This window comes from Ciconia boyciana, chromosome 3 (genome assembly GCF_034638445.1).
Source record: "Ciconia boyciana chromosome 3, ASM3463844v1, whole genome shotgun sequence".
In the NCBI taxonomy this organism is placed as follows: domain Eukaryota; kingdom Metazoa; phylum Chordata; class Aves; order Ciconiiformes; family Ciconiidae; genus Ciconia; species Ciconia boyciana.
Window position 1 is genome coordinate 61,347,798 of NC_132936.1, and position 20,156 is coordinate 61,367,953.

Here is a 20,156-nt window from a genome sequence, read left to right on the forward strand (position 1 = left end):
CGTTGCCTCCGGCCATGTAACCCTGCCCGCTCTCCCACACCCACGACGAGAAGCACCACACTCTTCAGTGACCCTAGGAAACTCACCAGCCTCACACGCAAAGACTTTATTTTTGCTGTGTGGTTTGGTTAGGCTTTGTTGGGGGGGGGGGGGGGGCTTGCAATTTTTTAGTTTTCAATTATTATTGGTTTCTTGATTATTTTTTTTTTCCACTGACTTAGCAAGAACCTGCTCAGGGAGGAAGCCAAAGAGCACCGAGGGAGAGAGGCAGCATTTGCAAAACGACACAATTAAGTTATTTTTCATGTGCTGTGCTTTGCCCCCATCCTGGTTCAATCCAAAGTATTTTTTCCTCAAACTTATCAAAAAAGATCGTTGTGAAAGTATAAGGATTTGGAATACGTTAGCCAAATCTTGCCTGTTAAGTGAAGCTACCAAGGTGGCTTCTGCAGAGTTTACGTTGGAAGTGTTCTGCAGCAGGGAAACTGCTCTGCAGGCTTGGCCGTACACAGCACTTACAGAACCGGTTTTTACACTACAGTAGACTTACTGTAGCAAAATTACTATGGATTTAAAAAAGGACAAGCTAGTTTTCCCAATTTAATTAACAATCTAATTAAATTGGAGAAGAAAATTACTTACCTTCATTATGACTTTACTTTTGAGTAAAATTATAACCCTCTATGTGGTTATTAAGATTATCTGTACCTGTATTAGACTAACATTTTCAGACTAGCATAAAAAGAAACTAAGCTTATTACCTGTACTACTGATCCTGCCACTCCTTTTTGAGAATGAGCGAGGCATACATATGCTCAAAATAAAACGCTCTCTAACTTTAGAAGTAGAAACATGAAGACATCTGTATTTCAGCAGACTTCCCCATTACGGATCTGACCACAGTCAACAAGGTCCTGAAGCATGCACATTTTTCAGTACTATGTTACCACATATAATACCCTTAACAAGGGACAAAAAGAAGAAAAAAAAAAAAAAAGAAAAAAAGGAGTAAATTTCTGAAAAATGAAAGCTCTACTGTTACAATTTTGAAAAAGAAAAAAACCCAACCCCTTTCTAATTTGGGGGGCAGTTCTATCAAATATATTGAACCTAACTGATGGTTCTATAAAGCTCCAGCGAAAGAAAGCATATGTGTCTAGTTTAACTGTTTTGTTGTGACAAAAAACCCACTTAACACATTTTTCTGTTTCAATGCGCTATGCAATATTTATCTAACATAGGTAAACAAATAATATATTAAAATGCATGCCATGTTCTATTTCACTAGGATTTCCGAATCAAGACAAAACATAAAATTGAAACTACTCACTAGCTTTTTGAAAAATATTGGTTATACTACATGTTATACTTTGGACAAATTAGTAATAAATCAACACTTGAGTGATGTAATTCAGACTGAATTCAATGCTACTGAAATAAGTATATCTGATGTTCCAGCTCTTTATGGAAAACCAGACAGCTGCTCTTAAACTGTATTCCCTTTCATTGTTCAAATATATATGGTGTTAAGATCTCATAATTATGCCTAGGACCAAAAATGATGCTTTACTTTAGTTTTCATTTTTATCCTTATAAAAACAAAAGCAAAAAAACCCAAACAAACAAAAAAACCACAAAAAAAACCACCCCCAAAAAAAAAACCCCTAGGCACATGCAAACACAAGCTGATATACACACAAACCCCATCACATGTACACCCATCATCACATTGGGTGTTTGCCATTTTTGGCTAAAATAGAAACATGCCAACCAAGCAAATTCCAGCTTTGTTCCATGATTTGTATGTTAAGTTGCACAAAAAAACCAACTGGTCTTCTGTCAAGATCTGTGACAGAAAATATTCTCTTGTGACCTGCAAATTTAAATGCAATGCACTGCAAGCTGCTTGATGTTTTAGCCTGTACCAAAAAACCCACATCATCACATTGATAACGTATCACAGTTTTCAATACATTACAAAATAGTTCAGTAATTCAGTTCATATAGGAGAGAAATTTGTTCAACATGGTAGACTCGCTCTTCTCTCACTAAGAGCAGTAGAAAACCAAACAACAGATTGTTACCCCACTTTTAAGATTTACATTAGAAAACACTGGAAACATGGTAACAGGAACTTGTCGTCCCCTTGTCTTACCATTACGGAAAAAGGGAAGTGGGTTTGTTTTGTTGGTGGTATTATTATTCATTAATTATTGTTTTATTTATTTTTAAAAAACATGATGTTCCTTGGGTTTGTGCGTTCTTCACAAGTACAAGCGTAGCGTAAAGGGCAGCACGTATTCACGCTGCCGAAGGAGAAGACCAAATACCACACCGGAAGCCTGCGACTACACAGCAGGGAAGGACGTGTGCCAGTGCAGAGGGAAGACCGACACCGACCTCCCCTAGACCCTTTCCATGGGCAGCAGCTGGGAAGCCTGGAAAAGGGGCGGTGGCAGGGGGGGAACCAGTGTCGCAGTCCTCTTGTCTGCAACCATGGGTGCAGCAGGAGAAGGAAGCAAGGACCACAGTGCTGCTGCCCTCCCTGCCCTTCTGAAGGCAAGTCTGAGAATAAGGGAGGACCTCACTGCTCCTTGGCTTCCTCTCCAGACACACAGCACAGTGGCTGCACAATAATGAACCAGAATTAGAGAAACACCAAAGTTCAGTTCATCAAAGTTCAACATGGCAATTCAAGAGCATCACTAGCTGAAACTGATTTAAAAAAAAAAAAAAAAACTACAAAACCTCTGAAAGAGAATCAACCAATCGGCAACGCAGACACACAACGGTGCACTTATTTGCTACAAAAGGTAGCACAACTCAAAAGAAAAAAAAAAAAAGGTGGGGAAAAAAAAGACAGACTTATGCAGGTTGCAACTGTTTCTTAATTCATTTTGTGAAGGCTAGGAAGTTTACAGTAATCACCTAAGCATGGTAGAGAAGATGGGGGTGAGCAACAGAGGTTCACTCAGGTGAGAGGGTGAGCATTGTGAGCATGTGTGTCTGCCTTTAAAAAGACAGACAGACAGAAAGACAGACAGAATCAGGGAAAAGAAAGATTATCTGTCTCCATTTCTGCCTTAAAGTCCACAAAGTTAGTGGACTTTAGGTTTTGTGAGGGCTGGGTTTTTTTGCATTTTCAGGTGAAATCCAATTCTAAAGTTAAGCAGTCAACCACAAATTTTGAAATTAATCAAGTCCAACCAAGTCAACTAATGATCAAACCTAGCAATGCTACATGACATGAGCCTAACATACACCCACAGGGCAGCAATCAGTTGCCACACACCCACACTAGATAAAAAGTATTTTGCTGCTGAAGCTCGGCAGCTAGAAGATATGATATTCTCACTCATTCCTTTCTCTTTCTCTTCTATTGCTTCTTTTCTTGTTCTGTCTTACAGCTCAAGACTACCACCCACTTGAGTGCCAGCACAAAATCCCTAATATTTGATTCCTCTTCCAGAACTTCAAAAGTGCACTGGCAAGGCTGGCATTATAGGATTATTTTTATTTAAAGGCTTATCATAAAATCATTCAAACCGAATAAATATGCTTTCCTTGCTTGTAAATGATTTCATTCCATAAATAGCAGCAAACTTCTACCATCTCCAGGTGACAGATACATGCCTCCTATATTTGAAGAACTAAAAGCCCACAGCATTGACATTTCAGTGACCGCATGCAGCACAATAATAAAATAAAAAATAATAATTGACATGTTTTTTTTTTTAAAAAAAAAGAATTGACAAGTTCTTTTCTTCCAACAGACAACACCTACTGAAGAATGCACAACCTGTGAGATAAATTCATTGCCTGGCAAGCATAGCAAAGACTACATTTTGCCATAAAACAAAAAACAACAAAAAAAAAAAACCCAAACCAACCCCCCCAAAAAAACACCCCCCCAAAAAACCCCCAAAACACCCCCAAACAAAACAAAAAAACACAAAAATACCCCCAAAACCCGCCCAAAAAAACAAACAACAACAACAAAAAAAACCCCACCACACACAAACAAAAACAACCCAAAACAAAAAACACACACAAAAAAACAAACCACAATGTTATGAAATTTCTGAAGGTAACAACTCACATAGTCACCAAACAGGCACACACCACTACCCCTGGTAAAGACAAGGATTGTCACACTGCAGCTGGACAGTAAAGTGACTCCGCCACAACCCCATGAATTCCTCTGCTCTGCATTAGCAGGGATGCCCACAAGATCTGCCCCCTCCACCAGAGTGGAAAACGTTTCTTCGCTCAGCCTTTCAGTTGTCGAGCACTAGTACACTGTCCCAGCTCAACACGGAGGAAGAGCTGCAGGCTGGGTTTCCATTTGCTGTCACTTGCTTGAGACACAGGTAGAGACACAGTAATCCTGACGCATGCATCAACAAAACCTCAAGGAGCAACTGTAAACCCTAAAACCAAAAGGGTTTCCAGGTACAGAACCTACTCCAGCAAGTGAACGCTAAGTGAAAAGGTCTCATGGACCAAGTGCAAAAGACTCCAGAAGACCCCGAGGCCACAAAAAACCCCAACAAAAACCAAACAAAAAACAAAACAAAAACAACAACAAAAAAAACCCCACCCAACAAAACACCAGGAAAAAGCCAGCCTGGCCCACAGGATTGCACAGGGTTTCTTCTTGGTAGCCAAGGTACTTTGCTGAAGTAATCCACTCCAATAAGTTTTATACCAATTCTTTAAACCTTCTGAGAGTTGCATATAAAGACATTCAAAGAAAATAGTGAAGGAGCTCCACAACTGACTAAGAATGAGAGAGAGAGCTCTCAAAGAAGAAAATAATATGTCTGCAAAGACTACAATGCAACAGTTCCTGGCTTTGAGCCCAGAGCACTATCTGCCTGACTGCACCATCGCCCTGCATCCCACAGGGCAATTACTAGTTTGCAAACTTCCCATCACTACCTTAGAGTCAGAAAATTATTCTGCTTCAGATGGTATTTCAGAATATCCAGAAGAGGGGTATAATTTACTTCACTCGGGGGGGTGTGTGTCTTTAAACTGCTTTGTTATATCTTTTGGGCAAAGGAGAAAATAATGGTTTGTTTGTTTTCTTGTCTGTTTGTTTAAATGCACGGACCTTACATAAGTGATCAGAATGTGAACCTAGTGCAAAGTAATTGATACACTTCTTCCCTTGTCTTTGAATTTTGAATATCTTTTCCTTCAGAGCAACCATCTCGGTTTTTCAATGTCACCTCAAATAAAGTATAAGCTAAAGAAAAGAAGTACATACAGGGTAGAGAGAATTATAAAGATATGAGGCATCTATTTCCCTATGAGGAGGTCATATCACCAGTCAACATGGGATTGCTATTACATTACTACTCTGGATGAAGAAAACCTTTTGACTTTACTTCAAGCCTCAGGCTTGTTCACCATTTAGTATTAGGAAAAAGACAAAATATTCAAAAAATCCCACCCAAACCACCAACACACTGTAGCATGGTGTGCACAGACTCAAAAAAAAAATTCTTCTAGAGCATTTCATCTTGCCCTAAATAATAAAATGCAGGAAAGGACAAAAAGATAGATAAGTGGCTGCATAATTCTGAGGTTTTTTCTTTCCCCCCCAACATAGGCATTATTGGGGGGTGGGGTGTGCAGGGGAAACCCAGATATCTAGATATCTAGAAGCATACAATGCTTCACAGCAAAAAATACCTAAGAATACATCTTATCAGTGATGAATTGATGAGTTCAGACTTTTACGTCAAAGTCTCTGATTCTTCAAGGCCCATAAAATTGAGGCTGATTGGTTTCCAATTTTTGAATTGCAGAGATTTTAGTGAACTTTTTGATAATGATTCAATACTGCACTATTATACTTTGTCTTTTATTTACTTTCACCTAGGTGTAGTCTGGAAATCCCTAGCAGAGCACAATTCATTATTCAATCTTTTTAGAACCTGTATAATGAAATAAAGTATTATCAATTTCTGCTTTCCTTTATCCATCTACTTCAAGCATATATCCCTGATTTTTGCCATAACCCTCTTTCATTCATTTCACTCTTCATGTGAATAAAAACATATTTTAAGAAGAGGCGAGTGAAAGAGTATATCATTGCCAGCTCCTTGATAGCGTGATATTCACAATTTTTTTAAGAAAGCAATGGGATCTTGCAGAAGCTGATAAAAATATGACAAAATCTGAGCTTCTTACATAACAAGTAATTATGCTTTCCAACTACAGACAAAAATCCTAAAAAAGACAAATTTTTACAAAAGGAACCATCCAGAACTTCTTTATTTACACACCATGATTTAAGTCGATCTTGTATTTCTGAAAAATTGAATCAGGCACTCTGAGGTGGCTGATTAGCAATAGTGTGTTTTCCACTTCACTGCCTGACAGTGCCTGCTGTATGACAGGGAGGGGAATGCTACAGGCTTTTCATAATCTTGGTAATCAAGGTTAATAGAAAATTTGCATGCCACCTTGCTGATGAGTGGAATCTTTCCTGGAAGAGCGCTGAGGTTAAAGTCACATATATTCCATCAGAAATTAAGCACTGGCTAAAAATATTACATATTTATCTCAAAGTAAGCCTTCATGAGTTTACAGCCAGTCAGTTTTCCACTCGAGACTTTTAGGCAATTAAAGATAATTTATAACATGGACTCATACAGCACATTAACCTCCAAATTTTTCATTGCCTTTGGAAATGCCAAGTATCTACTAAATTTTCGTCATCTTGCCCTGAAGATATCCGCTATCTTGCAGGGAATAGTGAAAAAAGTCAAAATGCTCATCAGCTTCATTCACACTATGTTATTCAATGGAAAGAGAATTGAACATCTTGTATGTATAGCCATACAGTTCCTTACAATACTCCAGTGCTTCAAGTATGACATTTTTACCATAGTTTTAAGTTCAGATCATACATTTTGCAAAGGAAACCCAGAACACAGTAGAACAAAAGCAAGCTACTCACAGGCTGTAATATAACAGACAGCAAAGCAGTGGAAAGACAGCGTTGAAAAATTTCAACAAAGGAAAAGGGAAGGAGTAAACTTAGAAAAGCATGTTATTTTTCTGAAGAGCTACATTATTGCTAAAACTTCCTTTTTAGACATGCAAACACTTCAGCTTCAAAATTCTGCAATTTCATTTTTTCTTCAGCACAGGACTAAGGATAGAGCAACATAAGTGATTGCTCAGACTCTCCAGTTCCTTAGCCTGTAAAAACCAAGGCGTCCAAAGTAATTTCTTCTCCTCCCCTGCTGCAATGGAATTCTTGGCATTTTGTGGAGGCAGAGCCATCTCTACTTGCAATGGAGAAGTACGGCTTGTGTCACTGACTTAGACAAGGTTGACAGATTTTACCTGATTAACAATAATCTCTGCTATTTTAAATTGTAAAAATTATTTGATAATAAGTTATCATATTTCCTCTTTTTTAATGTAACAAACCCCAAAACAAATTAAGTATCTCCAAAATAGGCTAACAAAAATTAAATCCACCAAGCTAGGAAAGAGATATATACATCTCCATACGACAATTTAAAAGTTCTTAAGAAAAAAGAAGGAAAAAAAAAAAGGGGGGGGAGGGGGGGCAGGGGGATAGACAACACAATAGACAGGGGAGAGGACAACAGCATATATCACCAACATTTACTTGCTTTCCCACCACCATCACTCCCTTATCCCTCAGGAACTTCCTGTGCTCATAAATGAACTCAGTCTGGATGGAAAGAAAGCATGTTGTGGCTAGCCTGAAGAACATACCATGCTGAAACAATGCCATGAACCAGCACTGTCATTTCTAAGAAAAAAGAAAGAGCTTCCATGAAATCTCCAATATTTATGGTGGGACTGAAAACCTGGAGGCTGGCACCTCAGCCGTGACTGGGCTTAGTTGGGCAACACTCACTTTCACTCTGTGCACTATGGTTTTCCAGTTTGAAGACTGGAATGAGACAGTATTTGCAGAAGTCCTTTGAGAGCTGTAAGTGCTTTGCAATCTACAGAACTAAATTATTAAAATGTTGCCGGTAATCACTCTGCTGGAACTTAATCTTTCTTTGTCCTCACCAAATTGATAAACATCTTGGAAGAAATGAGACAGAAATGTGACAGATATGCTTGCACATTTTCATGTTTATCCTAACAGTTAAAAAAAGATGGTGTTTTTTTTGTACTAACAAGTCTTGGAGAAGCAGTAAGAAAGTTCATTATAAAAAAGCATTTATCCGAGTAACTCTTCAACAAACTGTATAAAGAAAGAAAGTCTCTTGATTAAGTGCTGTCTAGCAAGTAACAGTCAGGAGAACACTTAGGGGTTTACAAAACATTTCTGACAAGACAGCAACATCGTTCCTATTTGGACAAAGTTCCAAATGGGTCCAATTAGTGATAGCAGTAAGTGTTGAGACAGTTAAAAGTGCTTTTAGCTGATGAAAACTATGGATGAAAGAAGGAAGAGGAAAGAAAGAAACAGATGTATAAGCCATTTCATTGTGTATGAATGAACTAGGAACAAAATACTTTATGGACAGTCACCTTAAATTCTTAAAAGCCACAAAGTATTCTTAAAGGAGTTATTCCACAAAAGGAGTGCTACAGAATGCTGCACCTATACGACGAACATTTCAGTGACTTATACTACCTACCAAACACAAGCTGTTGCGAGTTTAAGAAAAAAAAAGTTATCTGTCTCAGTTTAATAAATATTGACTTAGTTTTCTTTAATTATGAAGCTACCCAACCTTTTATTAACATATATTACAAAAAAAGATTTTATATCTCGGCAAGAGTTAAATTCTAGCCACTCACCAAAACAGAAGTTCTAATTCATACTTTATTCCTGAGAATCCTTAGAAACTGGAAGAATTTAAAAGGCTTAATTTGCAAATTTTATTTTTAATGTTATTTTTTTTAAATTTTAAAAAGTCTAAAAATATCTGTTACCCCAAGTTAGATTGAAAGGAGATGAGAAGGGGAAAAGAGCCAAAAGAAATGGGCGTAGGGCTGGTAGTAGCAGATGAAGTTAGTTTTCATTTCTACAGCCAGAACAAAATCTTTCACAGAATATGACCAGAATATGACCTGGCTTAGGTAACCACAGAATATAAAAATTACATTTAGTCTGCCTAGGAATATGGAAACAAATTAAGTACACATCCACTTAGGGAAGGGAAAAAGACAAAAAAAAAAAAAAGAAGAAAAAAAAAAAGAGGCTTTTGCCCTTTGTATAAAACACAACAATGGCTTAGCCAAAGGTCTACTTACCCCAACTTCTTTTCTTTACCAGTGGTCATAAGGAAAGGTAAGAACAGGGCAGGAATGGACATCACTTCTCTGTGCCCCCCACAACATTCTCTGCTCACTCAGCTACTTCAACTTGTGAGACTTACTGGACTTGTTTGCCTAATTACTGATTTCTAATAGTTCTCTTTCAAGAACTTGCCCAGCCATCTCCTTAAACCTACTTCCAGCACAGACTTTCACAGGTCTACAGCCTGCTGTGTGACCCACCTCCGCTTGCTTCTTTTCAGTCTGGTTCCCTCACCAGACCAAAAAGGCCCCCAGTTCTCAAAGAGGATTCCCCTTCATGCCAGCGATAGTTTTACAGACCTTTATCATGTTCCCCTGAACTGTGTCTTTTTCTAGGCCAGAGAAACTTAGCCTACTGAAGCACTGCCTGTCACGCATGGCTACAGACTGCTCCTCTGGCGCTGAACTCTTGCTCATGCTGAGATTTCCACAAGACAACTTTCACTGTCTCACAACTCAACACCCAAGACTTACAGTAAGTTCCAGCATTAACTGGCTGGCTGCTTATCAGTTTTTCTTAAAATGTTCAAATATAACAGTTTCTATATTCAATTATTACCTATTTAGTCAACAAAATTACACTATTTCCAAGTTTTATTCATCCAGTATGTCTTCAATATTATTTTAAGTCATTTTCTGTATTCCAATTTATTTTAAATAAAATCCTTTTAAAATATCAGCCCTTTGGAATGCTTTCTTTTTTTAAAGAGCTGCTTTGGATTTTCTGGATGCTTACATAGCGCTTCAAGGTTCGAGATCGTATAGAATCAAGGACATCTGCCTTATAAATAGGAAGTGGGAGTTTGGGAAGGTGGGTTTCTTCTTCTTAAGTTGGCCTGTGACTCAGTTCTACACAGTTCACACAGGCTGTATGTACTTCTGTACTTTCCACTAGCATTTCACTTGTTGCTTTCCTTAGCTGTACCAACTGACTAAAACAAATCAAATTCCCTGCTTTCCTAAACTTTTCTGGATGTAGCTGGTTTACAGTCTCGCATGTCTGCAAGTTTAGAATAGTTATCTGAAATCCAAAAAGGCAACAAATTCTCATATTTCACAAGAAATCTGTTTCCTACCTTATCTGGCATATGGCCCAACTGTACACACCATTAGCAAATATTCAATCAATCTGCCATCCTCCTATAATAATTCTATCACAGTTTCAAGACCTTTTTAAGACCATAAAGGAAAATAACTTCCCAAGATCTTTGAGCTATTTAAACTTTTATAAATCCTATAAATCATCAATATTAAAATAAAGAACAGATTCATTATCCAAATCAGGATTCACAATTCAGCAAGAAAATGATTTGGTTTTCTAGAGTTTTCCTGCACTTTAAATGGTCACGCATCATTAGTCTTGCTGAATTGATAAAATAACTTCTGCTTGGTGCAGTTCAGTAGTTTTTGTTTGCTAGCTATACTTCCAAGTGTAACCATCACTCCTCTCAAGCAGGTATCCTAGTCAGCCTCTTTGTTAAACTACAGAGCCCTATTACTGTATAATGAAGTTTTAAAGAACCATAAAGAAACCAAGTAATTAATTTTTTACAAGTTTGAGATTTGTGGTTCCAAGTCAAGAGTTTCTTTATCAGTTTCTGATCAAAGGTTACAGAAACCAGAGAGATGTAATATAAAACCAAAACTGGAAAGTCCATGGTTCACATTCAAAAGTGGACCTCACATGTGATCAAGCAAGGATGTGACCCAGTGGGAGCACATGCACGCGACACACAAAAAAAAAAAGGTAACAAAGGACTTTTGGGGGACAGTGTGCAAAAACAAACAAACAAAAAATCACACAAAAAAAATTCAAAAAGGATTACATAGTTGGCAAGGGAGGAGAAGTGGAAAAACGCCTGTGACAGAAGCGGAAAGGAAGAGTCAGCCCTCAGCAGCTGGATAATTCCTACTGTGCAAAGTAGGAGAGAACTTGGGGAAAGGAATAGAAGCATTAGACAAAACAAGCCATCCAGACAGGAAGAAACATCTTAACTAAAATAAATTAATGAGTTACAGTAGCAGTGAACATAGACAATAGAGAGACAAAACTCCCAGACAGCTACAAAGTTTAAACAACAAAAATCCCAAATTATTTTTCCTTTGAAGCAAACTTCAGGCAGGTCAAAGGTGACATATTTCCAACAGAGTGATAAAAAAAGCTTCCAGAACGAACAAGGACCAAAATCAAATCATATCCTTGATCCCAAGGGATTCTCTAACCAAACCCTTTTCCTCGACAGTTCATCCACACACTAAACAAGCCAAATAGAAGACGCAGATACCTTGCCAGCAGGAGAGGGAAGGCAGATCGTACCATCACAGGACTGATGAAACTTTTTGAGTGCAAAAGGACAGCTGAGGAATTACAGGCCCCATGCTTGGAGAAACCCACAGGAATGGTCCTAACGTGTAATTAACATTAGAATTTCATGTCATACACACTGTAGACACTAGAAGCTTAAACCAGTGCAAAAAGCCCCTGTGGACTAGCAGGAGTATAGAAAGGCACTACTTTGGTTCTTAAGCTCAAAGTTCTTGAACCACAAATAGGCTCAAAGCTGGAATTGTATTCTGGGGAGGTATGACCATGAGTTTGTCCTGTTCATGAACTCTTCTACAAGCTTCCACTGTTACCTGCCACCAGAGACAGGATACGAAGCTAAACAAAAATTCAGCTTGATCCAGTAAAGCTATTGTAATAAAGTGTACTGTATTTTGTCAGAAAATAAGTAAGTAAAAAACCAAACCAACCAAACAAAAAAAACCCCCACTCAACACAATATAAAGAAAGGCAAATAAATGGATTATTTAAAAATATATAAATATATATATAAAATAAGTAAAAAGAAATGTTAAGTCCATCCAAAAATGCGTAAGCTGTATCTATACTGTTGACCAGCAACATGCAAAAACATTGTGCTAGTTTTGAACAGGAAGCAATAAAGCTTCAGCCAGCAGAGCAGAGCACAGAAATGCTGTTTAGGAGCTAATTAGCCTAGGTGCAGCACTTTATTAGTACTACTAACACAGCCATCCTGCTAACTTCCAAGTCACCATACGAGACTTCCTATAACTTAACCTCTGCTATTTAGCCGCTGCTAATCTCTACTCTCTTCCCTCACTTAAAAGTGAAGGAAATGGCAATGAAGTTGACCTGATTAACAAAGTATGTGCAAACAGTTGTGCTCCGCAGTGATCTTTAGCAGTGACCTTGCTTGTACAGGCAGAAATCCAATTCCTGGTTTAGTAAAGAACCTCTTCCATCACATTATAAAAACTGATGCATATTTCCCTTCAGTGCTAGCTAAACTCATGGACGAACAGGTAGGTCAAAGTGCCAAAATCACGAGCTAGAGCTCTACAGCAAAGAACTCCTATGGAAAAATGAAAAAAGATTTCCATGCCAAAGAATAACTCAACTCAAAACTTAAAAAAACAAACAAACAAAAAAAAAAACCAACCCCAAAAAAACCACCACACCAAACCACCAAAAAAAACCCCAACCCAAAACAACCCAAAACAACAAAACCCAAACCACACAACCCACAAAAGAAAAAAAACCAACAATGAAGAGCAGTGTTGACTTTGAGACCTCAAAGAAACACTTAAAACCACAAAAATACCCACCCTGTTTGTGCAAACAAGCAGGCGTGCACAGACAGCATGCAGATTTCCCCTCCTGTTCATAAAAACAATTGTGCAAGTCATACACAAATCACAGCAGGTTGCATTACCAGTTCTCCAGTCCTACTCCAGATTTATTTTTAATTTAAAAATAAACTGTGTTACACAGTATTTCAATATTCTGCTGGATAACTGAGCAAGGGAAAGAATGAATTTAAGCACAGACTATAGAGAGATAATGTGAAGGCTATAACGTAAGTGAAAAATGGCCATGTTGCTAAGATAAGGCCCCAACCACCAATCTCATTGTCAAGCCCGGCCATCTGTCAGCAGAAACCTGATTTACTGCATATAATACTGCTATACTTGATTACTACTATACTGCTATGAAAGGCTCCTGGTTTTTTAAGCACACCAAAAGCTACTTTCTAGCAACATAAAAGGGTTAATAAAACACCTCCTCAGAAGCCAAGCTTTATGAAACCAGGTTTCAGAACTTTAAATCAAATTTCACCCAGTTTCAATGTCACTGATAGATTAAATTCCTTTATAAATAAAAATATTAAAAACAGGGAAACAAAAACTGAAGAAAAACATAAAATGATAGTAAATTACACCAGTTTCAATCTATAAGTAAGGATGCTTGCACTGATGCTTGTTTTTTATGGAGATTATTTTGATGGTGGGCAACTGCAAAGAACTTTAGAAAAGGCACTTTAAGAAACATTCCTACAATACCACTATTCAAGAAAACCATTAATAAAGAGGCCACTTTGCTTCATTTGATAACTAGTCTGGACATCCAAACTGTTTGCAAGAGCACTAATGACCTGAAGCATCCTTAGACAGGGGCCTGTAAGCGCTACATACAATGATGACAGAACACCTCATGGTGTAACAACTCGGATGAGTGTATCTAATCGAACTCTTCCCCCTCCTACATGCCAGGACAAAAATGCCTGTGTATGAGATTCATCCTTCACATCAAATACCCACTGAGCAAAACAGCTGCAGGTACTTTCTCAGGTTAATCAAACAAATCAAATAACAGCATCTAGTAATAACAAGACGATTTTTCTCTCTAAACAACAGCCCTACGCTGCAGGTGGTTCTGTCCCATAGCGAGCAAACAGGAGAAAAACACATCCTGAGCAGCTGCTCATTAGGTGAGCACCATTCTGCCTGCACAGCAAATGAAGCAAATGTCATGTGGAAAAAAACACAGTTTACGGTCATGTAATTAGACACGGCAACACAGGCATATCCAAAAGAGGAGGGAAGACAGGTACAAATTACAGTTGCACAGGCAATTTATTTCTGGGAGTTTATCATTTTTGATGTTCCTGGACTTTAACCTTACCATTTCTTTTAATGAGGCTTGTTTCCAGCTTATTTTTTTCTTATTATAGTATAACAGATAACTTTGAACAATCACCTCCTATAAAAAAATACCCATTCCCAAATAATTATTTATTCTGAACAGAACACTTTATTTAAGGACACGGGGAAAATAATCTATCAGAACAGACCAAAACGAACACAAACTGTATAGGACCTCACTGTAAATGTTATAAAGCAGTGAGAATTTATTGCAAGCTTACCTGATACTCGTTGGGCCAGAAAGTGCTGACAGCCAACTCCGCTCGAAGCCAGTCTTTGCCAGTGGAGCTGGTGACGTTCCAGATGGGATTAGCCAGCGGCCCTTTGTTCACCCTAACCAGGATGTTCAAAGTGCCTGGGTTTGCTCCATTCTTGCTGTACAGAAGGTAGCTGAAATCAATGCAGTGAGTATCATTTTCTTTCATCGTTGGAAGCTGGAGTCGAGTCTTTTCTCCAGGGTCATGGTCTGAGGAAATCACTATCATATATGATCCTAAAGAAGGGGGCAGTGGGAAAGGAAAACAAAACAAAACAGTAGTAAGGAAAAAGATAAATGCCAAGAAACTGATTGTTCAACTGTGAAAAAAGATGGTTTTCATATGACAATCTCAAAATTCAAGTAGCAAGATATCCAGCAAGGTATAAAATGCCTAGAAACATCACTGAAGCAGTATCTACAGAAGACATCACGTATCTCTGAGGACCTATCTAGATGCTTCCACCTACAAACTTTTCTCTCTCCTGTTTTAGGATCAGATAATTGGAAATAGGACCACAGGTGGACTGAATAAAAATAATGAGAGGAGCAAAGGATCATCATTATTCTGAGGTCACTGAGGCCAAAATTCTCACAACTTGCTCCACAAGTTTCCTGAAAATGAAAAATATGGAATAATATTTTTCACACATTCCTCGGTGCATCTTTATCACACCTTTCCGTACCCAGAAAAAGAGGCAAGACTTGAATTTTAGATACATTAGCAATAGAAATAGCTCACTTAGGACACCAAGCCACATTTGTCCTGAAAAGTTGGATTTGCTGCTCCATTTGCAAATGGATTTGAGGGGATAACAGAAGTTTCTACAGCTGGAAGAGAGCCCGTCGTGTAAATTTATTTTACAAGTATACAAAGGACAGAACAAGCTGAGCCTGTCTAGCTACAAAGGCAGAAAGCAGAAATCAGATGTTTAAACAGGTTATGCAGGACAATGCTGAAACAGTTTGTCCTGGTGTTCTGCAGAATGGACAGTAAAGACAGGGCTATCATCTATCCTTGCCCCAGAGCACCCCCATTTCTTCAAGAGCAACAACTCCATACCAGGTACTATCTAGTGAATGAACCCCACAGAACAAAGCTTCTGAGACACAGTGTGCCAGGCAAAACATTACAACCAGCTGAGAAAATCCAACTCTGTATACAATCTGAATCGTTAGAACCCTTCTGTTTCCTAACCTGAACTTACCTACCATGCTGCTTAATGATTCCAGAAGCTTCATGTTGACAGATTTTGCTTCTACTTCTAGTCCTAAAGAGCACCATAATAAAAAGCCCTTCCTCCCAAAGAAGGCTCAGATGAAATCCATCAAAAATACAGTCAAAAAATTAGCCTAAATTTAAAAAAATCATAGATTTGTGAATACTTCACCAAATGAGTAACCCCATAGAAGTTCTGAGAGTATGTACATGAATGAGCATTTATTGATGGAAAATCTTCTCTGAAGTATGTATTTGTATAAACTATTACCATTCTGTACGTGAAGTATGTCCTTTGATTTTTATGCAACAAGGAACTATTGCGTTCTAATACGTCCTAAACAGTTGTATTAACCATTCTGAAAACTGTTGAGAAGCTGTTGCTCAGGAGAAGATAAAAATTTATGTATACGGATTAAGTCATCTGTGTGACATGCTAATTTACTGGCCTGTAAAGATATTCTGTGCTAAAAAAAAAAATATAACAAAAGAGAAAGCAATACTGTAGAATGAAAGCAGCTCTTAAAGTACAGTACTAGGATCTTGATTGTTAAAACTAAACTTTAAAAAAAGAAAAAAAAAAGGGGGGGGGTGTTAAAAGAAAACTCTACTATACTGTTACGTAAGTACCTAGCTAATATTTAGAATTATATGCAGAATCCGTTATTGGATTCATTTTTTTTCTTAGAGAATGTGGCAAAGTATCAGTTTCTGATCATCTCTTCATCATTAATACCCATTTATAAAGACACAAAGGAATCGTATTATACTATTTAGGTTTGCTATTATTGGAAGTCTTTAATGATTATGGTCTAGAATCAATTAGACAACTGCACGCGAGATGCTCAAAAATGTGTTTCTAAGGCCATGTTCACTGGTATGTGGTTATTATGCCCCTTGACTCTAGAATAAACTTACTTAGTAATAAGCATGTTTGTAATCTCTATCTTAATAATACATAGGCTCTTACAAGTACCTGATTATTCATGAGTGATACAGTACAGAATAATATTTTCAAAATTTTTGGCAACAAATACTATGCATGTGGCAGAGGGAGGTTGTATGTCAGCAATTTGGGTGGGGTTTTTTTTTCTACGTGAGAGTTAGAAAACTGAAAAGGACCAGTAAAAAGTTACAAAGACTGCTTTACACACTGTTAGCACAGATTCTCCATAGCCATTTACATTGCCTCTTAGCCATATCTTGCAATTATTTCTAAGCAATAGGCAAAAAGCAACTGACTTTTTTCCTACACAAAACAAACACTAACATTTCTAAAGCTGAGATCAGGAAGGAGATAAACCCTACAACTTTTTCTGAAGGGAATCTGTGGGGGAAAAGGAAGGAGTACAATAAAAAGCATGGAGTTTTGCAGAATTTTTGAAATGTCGTTTCTCTCAACATATCTCAAGATAAAAACATTGGGGGGAAAATAAAATGACAATCAAATTACAAGAAATAAACTAGATGTATTTCAAGATCTTGTTCCTATACTAAGATAATCTGCTATAGTCTTTGGAAGCTCCAACATAACATTTTTCTGCATATCAACACATTTTATAGTACTCTATTTTTTCAACCTCATTTTTCATAATTTAAAAATACTTAGCAGTAAATTTGCATATATCCAGCTACATGTGTTAGTCCTACAGCATTTCATGAAATGCTCCAGACAGCATTCATAAACCATTTGTCACAAAGCCAAAGCATCTGTTCAGCATCTCGCAAACTACTTCCCCTCGCCCCCCTTTTTAAACTTCTTAAGAGGCTACATCCCATGAATGTATGCAACCTCACTCCTTCCTCAGTTGTCTAACTACTCCAAGAAAATCAGAAGCCAATGCCAAAGTAAATTATACATCAAATTTATATCTTTGAAAAGCACAGAAAATATTTTCTTATGCCTTTTATAAGAAAGTCATTATTTGTAAAAAAAATGCTATGTACTAAAATAGGATTGAAAGAGTCGGGGTTTTTTCCCATTTATACATGCTTGTAATATCTTAAGTCAAAACTTGAAAACCTTATGCAAAACTTTAGCCCCAGATACTCTCTCTGCAGTTGTTTTTTTTTTTTAAACAAGCACTTCCTTTAATACTGAAAACTGTATTTTGTATTACTATGTATGTGGCACAAGTTGCTGTGCAATCCATTAAAACAAATGAGGCCACATAAACATGAATAATAGAAATTACAGAAAGCACAGTGTTTGAAACAAAAGACTTCTAATTAGATGTCCAGCTAAGTTTGAGATAGCATAGCATTGATGAGAACAAGCTATAACGTTTTCAAATTTGAAAGGTATTGGCTAATACTAAACACTACTTTTGTAAAGCAATGCCCACTGGAAGAAGGATCACAGTGGCTACACATCCCTATGAAAATACGTGCTCACAGAATTAGCACCAAATGCCCCTTCAATTACCAAAATAAATGCAAGTATTTCATAAACATTATTAGACATGAAGTAAAAGGATTAAATAAAACCACTGCCATAAGATTTTCCTGTCGTTTTTAAATAATTAATTAGCCACAGCGAACAGGAACTGGGCTGATATGAGACAGTCATTTATAACGCTACCCAAATAAATGTCAAAATGTATGTGAGTATTAAAAACAAGATTTTCAAAGGTAACACTTTTCAGTGTTTCCAGCGTACAGGCTTTCGAGCATACACTTAGATATTAGTGTACAGAGATCCCAGGCGGTCAGGCAAACATCTGACCTGTTCTCACGTACAGCTACTGCACTCAGCTGACCATGTAAATGGGCAGACAGCATTTATATTTATGTACAAACGATGAAACACAGGCATAACTGCATATGAAAAAGAATCACACACAGAGGAAACAAATCTGTAATACTGTATTATTACAAAGTTAAAAGTTTTCAATTAATAAATGTGTTTAATAAAGGGATGACAAAGCAGCCAAGTGGCCACTCTGCAGAGCTAACCAACACCTTGGATTATTATTAGTGGCAATATCAGCACAGCACAAAAGCAAGAGGTGCTAAGCAAACCTCAGCAAACCACTTCAAGCAACAGGGAACAATTACCCAGATACTTAACATTAAAACAAAGAAATAACAAGAGGACAGGTGATCGCAAGATACTTCTGGACTCGGCAGAAATGCGAAGTGTGAGAGAAATGCTCACAAACTTATTAATCCCTAAGATTAACTATCTATTTTATATTTTTGATGAGAATTTACAGTAACTGTTAGAGCTAACTATTCACAGCAGTGCTCCAGGCTGGAGCAGAGGAACATGGTGAGGAGGAAGGAGCAGCAGAGACCAAGTGCTATGGACTGACCGCAGCCCCCAGTCCCCATCGCCCTGCGCAGGGGGATTTGTAATTGTGATTTCCCAGAGAAGTTATCTCCCTATCTTTGTCTCAACCCATGAGTTTTCTCATCTTATTTTCTCCCCTTGTGCTGTTGAGGAAGGGAGCAAAACAGCAGCTGGGTAGGGGTCTGGCCAAGGTCAATCCACCACAGTTGCCAAAAAGGTAAACAGTAGCAGTTAAATAGTTTTACCTAACTGCAGTTAGATACTGCATATACTAGCTGTTTTATTAAATCCCAGTGGAGACAATTTGCCATCGTTATTGGCCTAACAGATCAAGCACACGCAGATGTAAAACACTATATACATCTACTTCCCTTGCTGACAAGAAAAAAAAAAACAAAAACAACTGGCCTGTGCTCTGTTTCCACTAAGATTTTATAACAAGGAAATTGTGAGTTGCCCCACTAAAAACCAAAATGGTAAAAATAAATAAATAAATAAAAAATCCGTATTTTGGGCAATGAAGAAAGAGAAACTTAACACGAAAGACCAGAAGTTCAGTTTTTTCTTCTTACAAGACAGAAAGAATATATTTTATCTTTGGATGATGCTGGAAGAAATTTGAGGTGAAAAGTATCCAAAGTCAGAATTTACACTTGGAGAAAGATACATTTACACTGCTCTTAACTATTCCTTTCACTGTCTTTTTTTCACCATGCCCAAGTGCAAAGTCTTTAATTACTCTGGCAGTAGGGCTGTTACAAAATGCATCACAATTCATCAGTAACATTTTTCTTGAAACATATAGTTTGACATTTATGTTGCTTTACCCTCCTTTCAGTAATTCCCTGAAGTCTTCCCCCATTTTTGCAAGTTTACAATCTTTAAAATTCATACGGAATGTTCTCTTTCTCCCAACCACAATTAAGTGTTTGATTTCTCCAAAGCAAACTCCACCCTCCCATTTTTGCTTCTCTTAAGTCCCTTCTATTTATTTGCCAGTTAATAGCTCCTAATACTATTCCTGATGTAAAAGGTCAATTCAATTCTCTCTTGCACAGAATAGAAAC

The 20,156-nt window shown here is 37.6% G+C and overlaps 1 protein-coding gene across 4 annotated transcripts in view; it reads right to left on the reverse strand.

Moving 5' to 3' along the window:
* PTPRK (protein tyrosine phosphatase receptor type K) overlaps positions 1 to 20,156 on the reverse strand; it is a 418,125-nt gene that overhangs the window by 264,658 nt on the left and 133,311 nt on the right. For all 4 annotated transcript variants that reach the window (XM_072855831.1, XM_072855828.1, XM_072855829.1 and 1 more), the window contains exon 3: positions 14,544 to 14,815. In XM_072855831.1, coding sequence (XP_072711932.1) covers positions 14,544 to 14,815 — 272 coding nt within the window. The remainder of the gene's footprint in view (positions 1 to 14,543; positions 14,816 to 20,156) is intronic.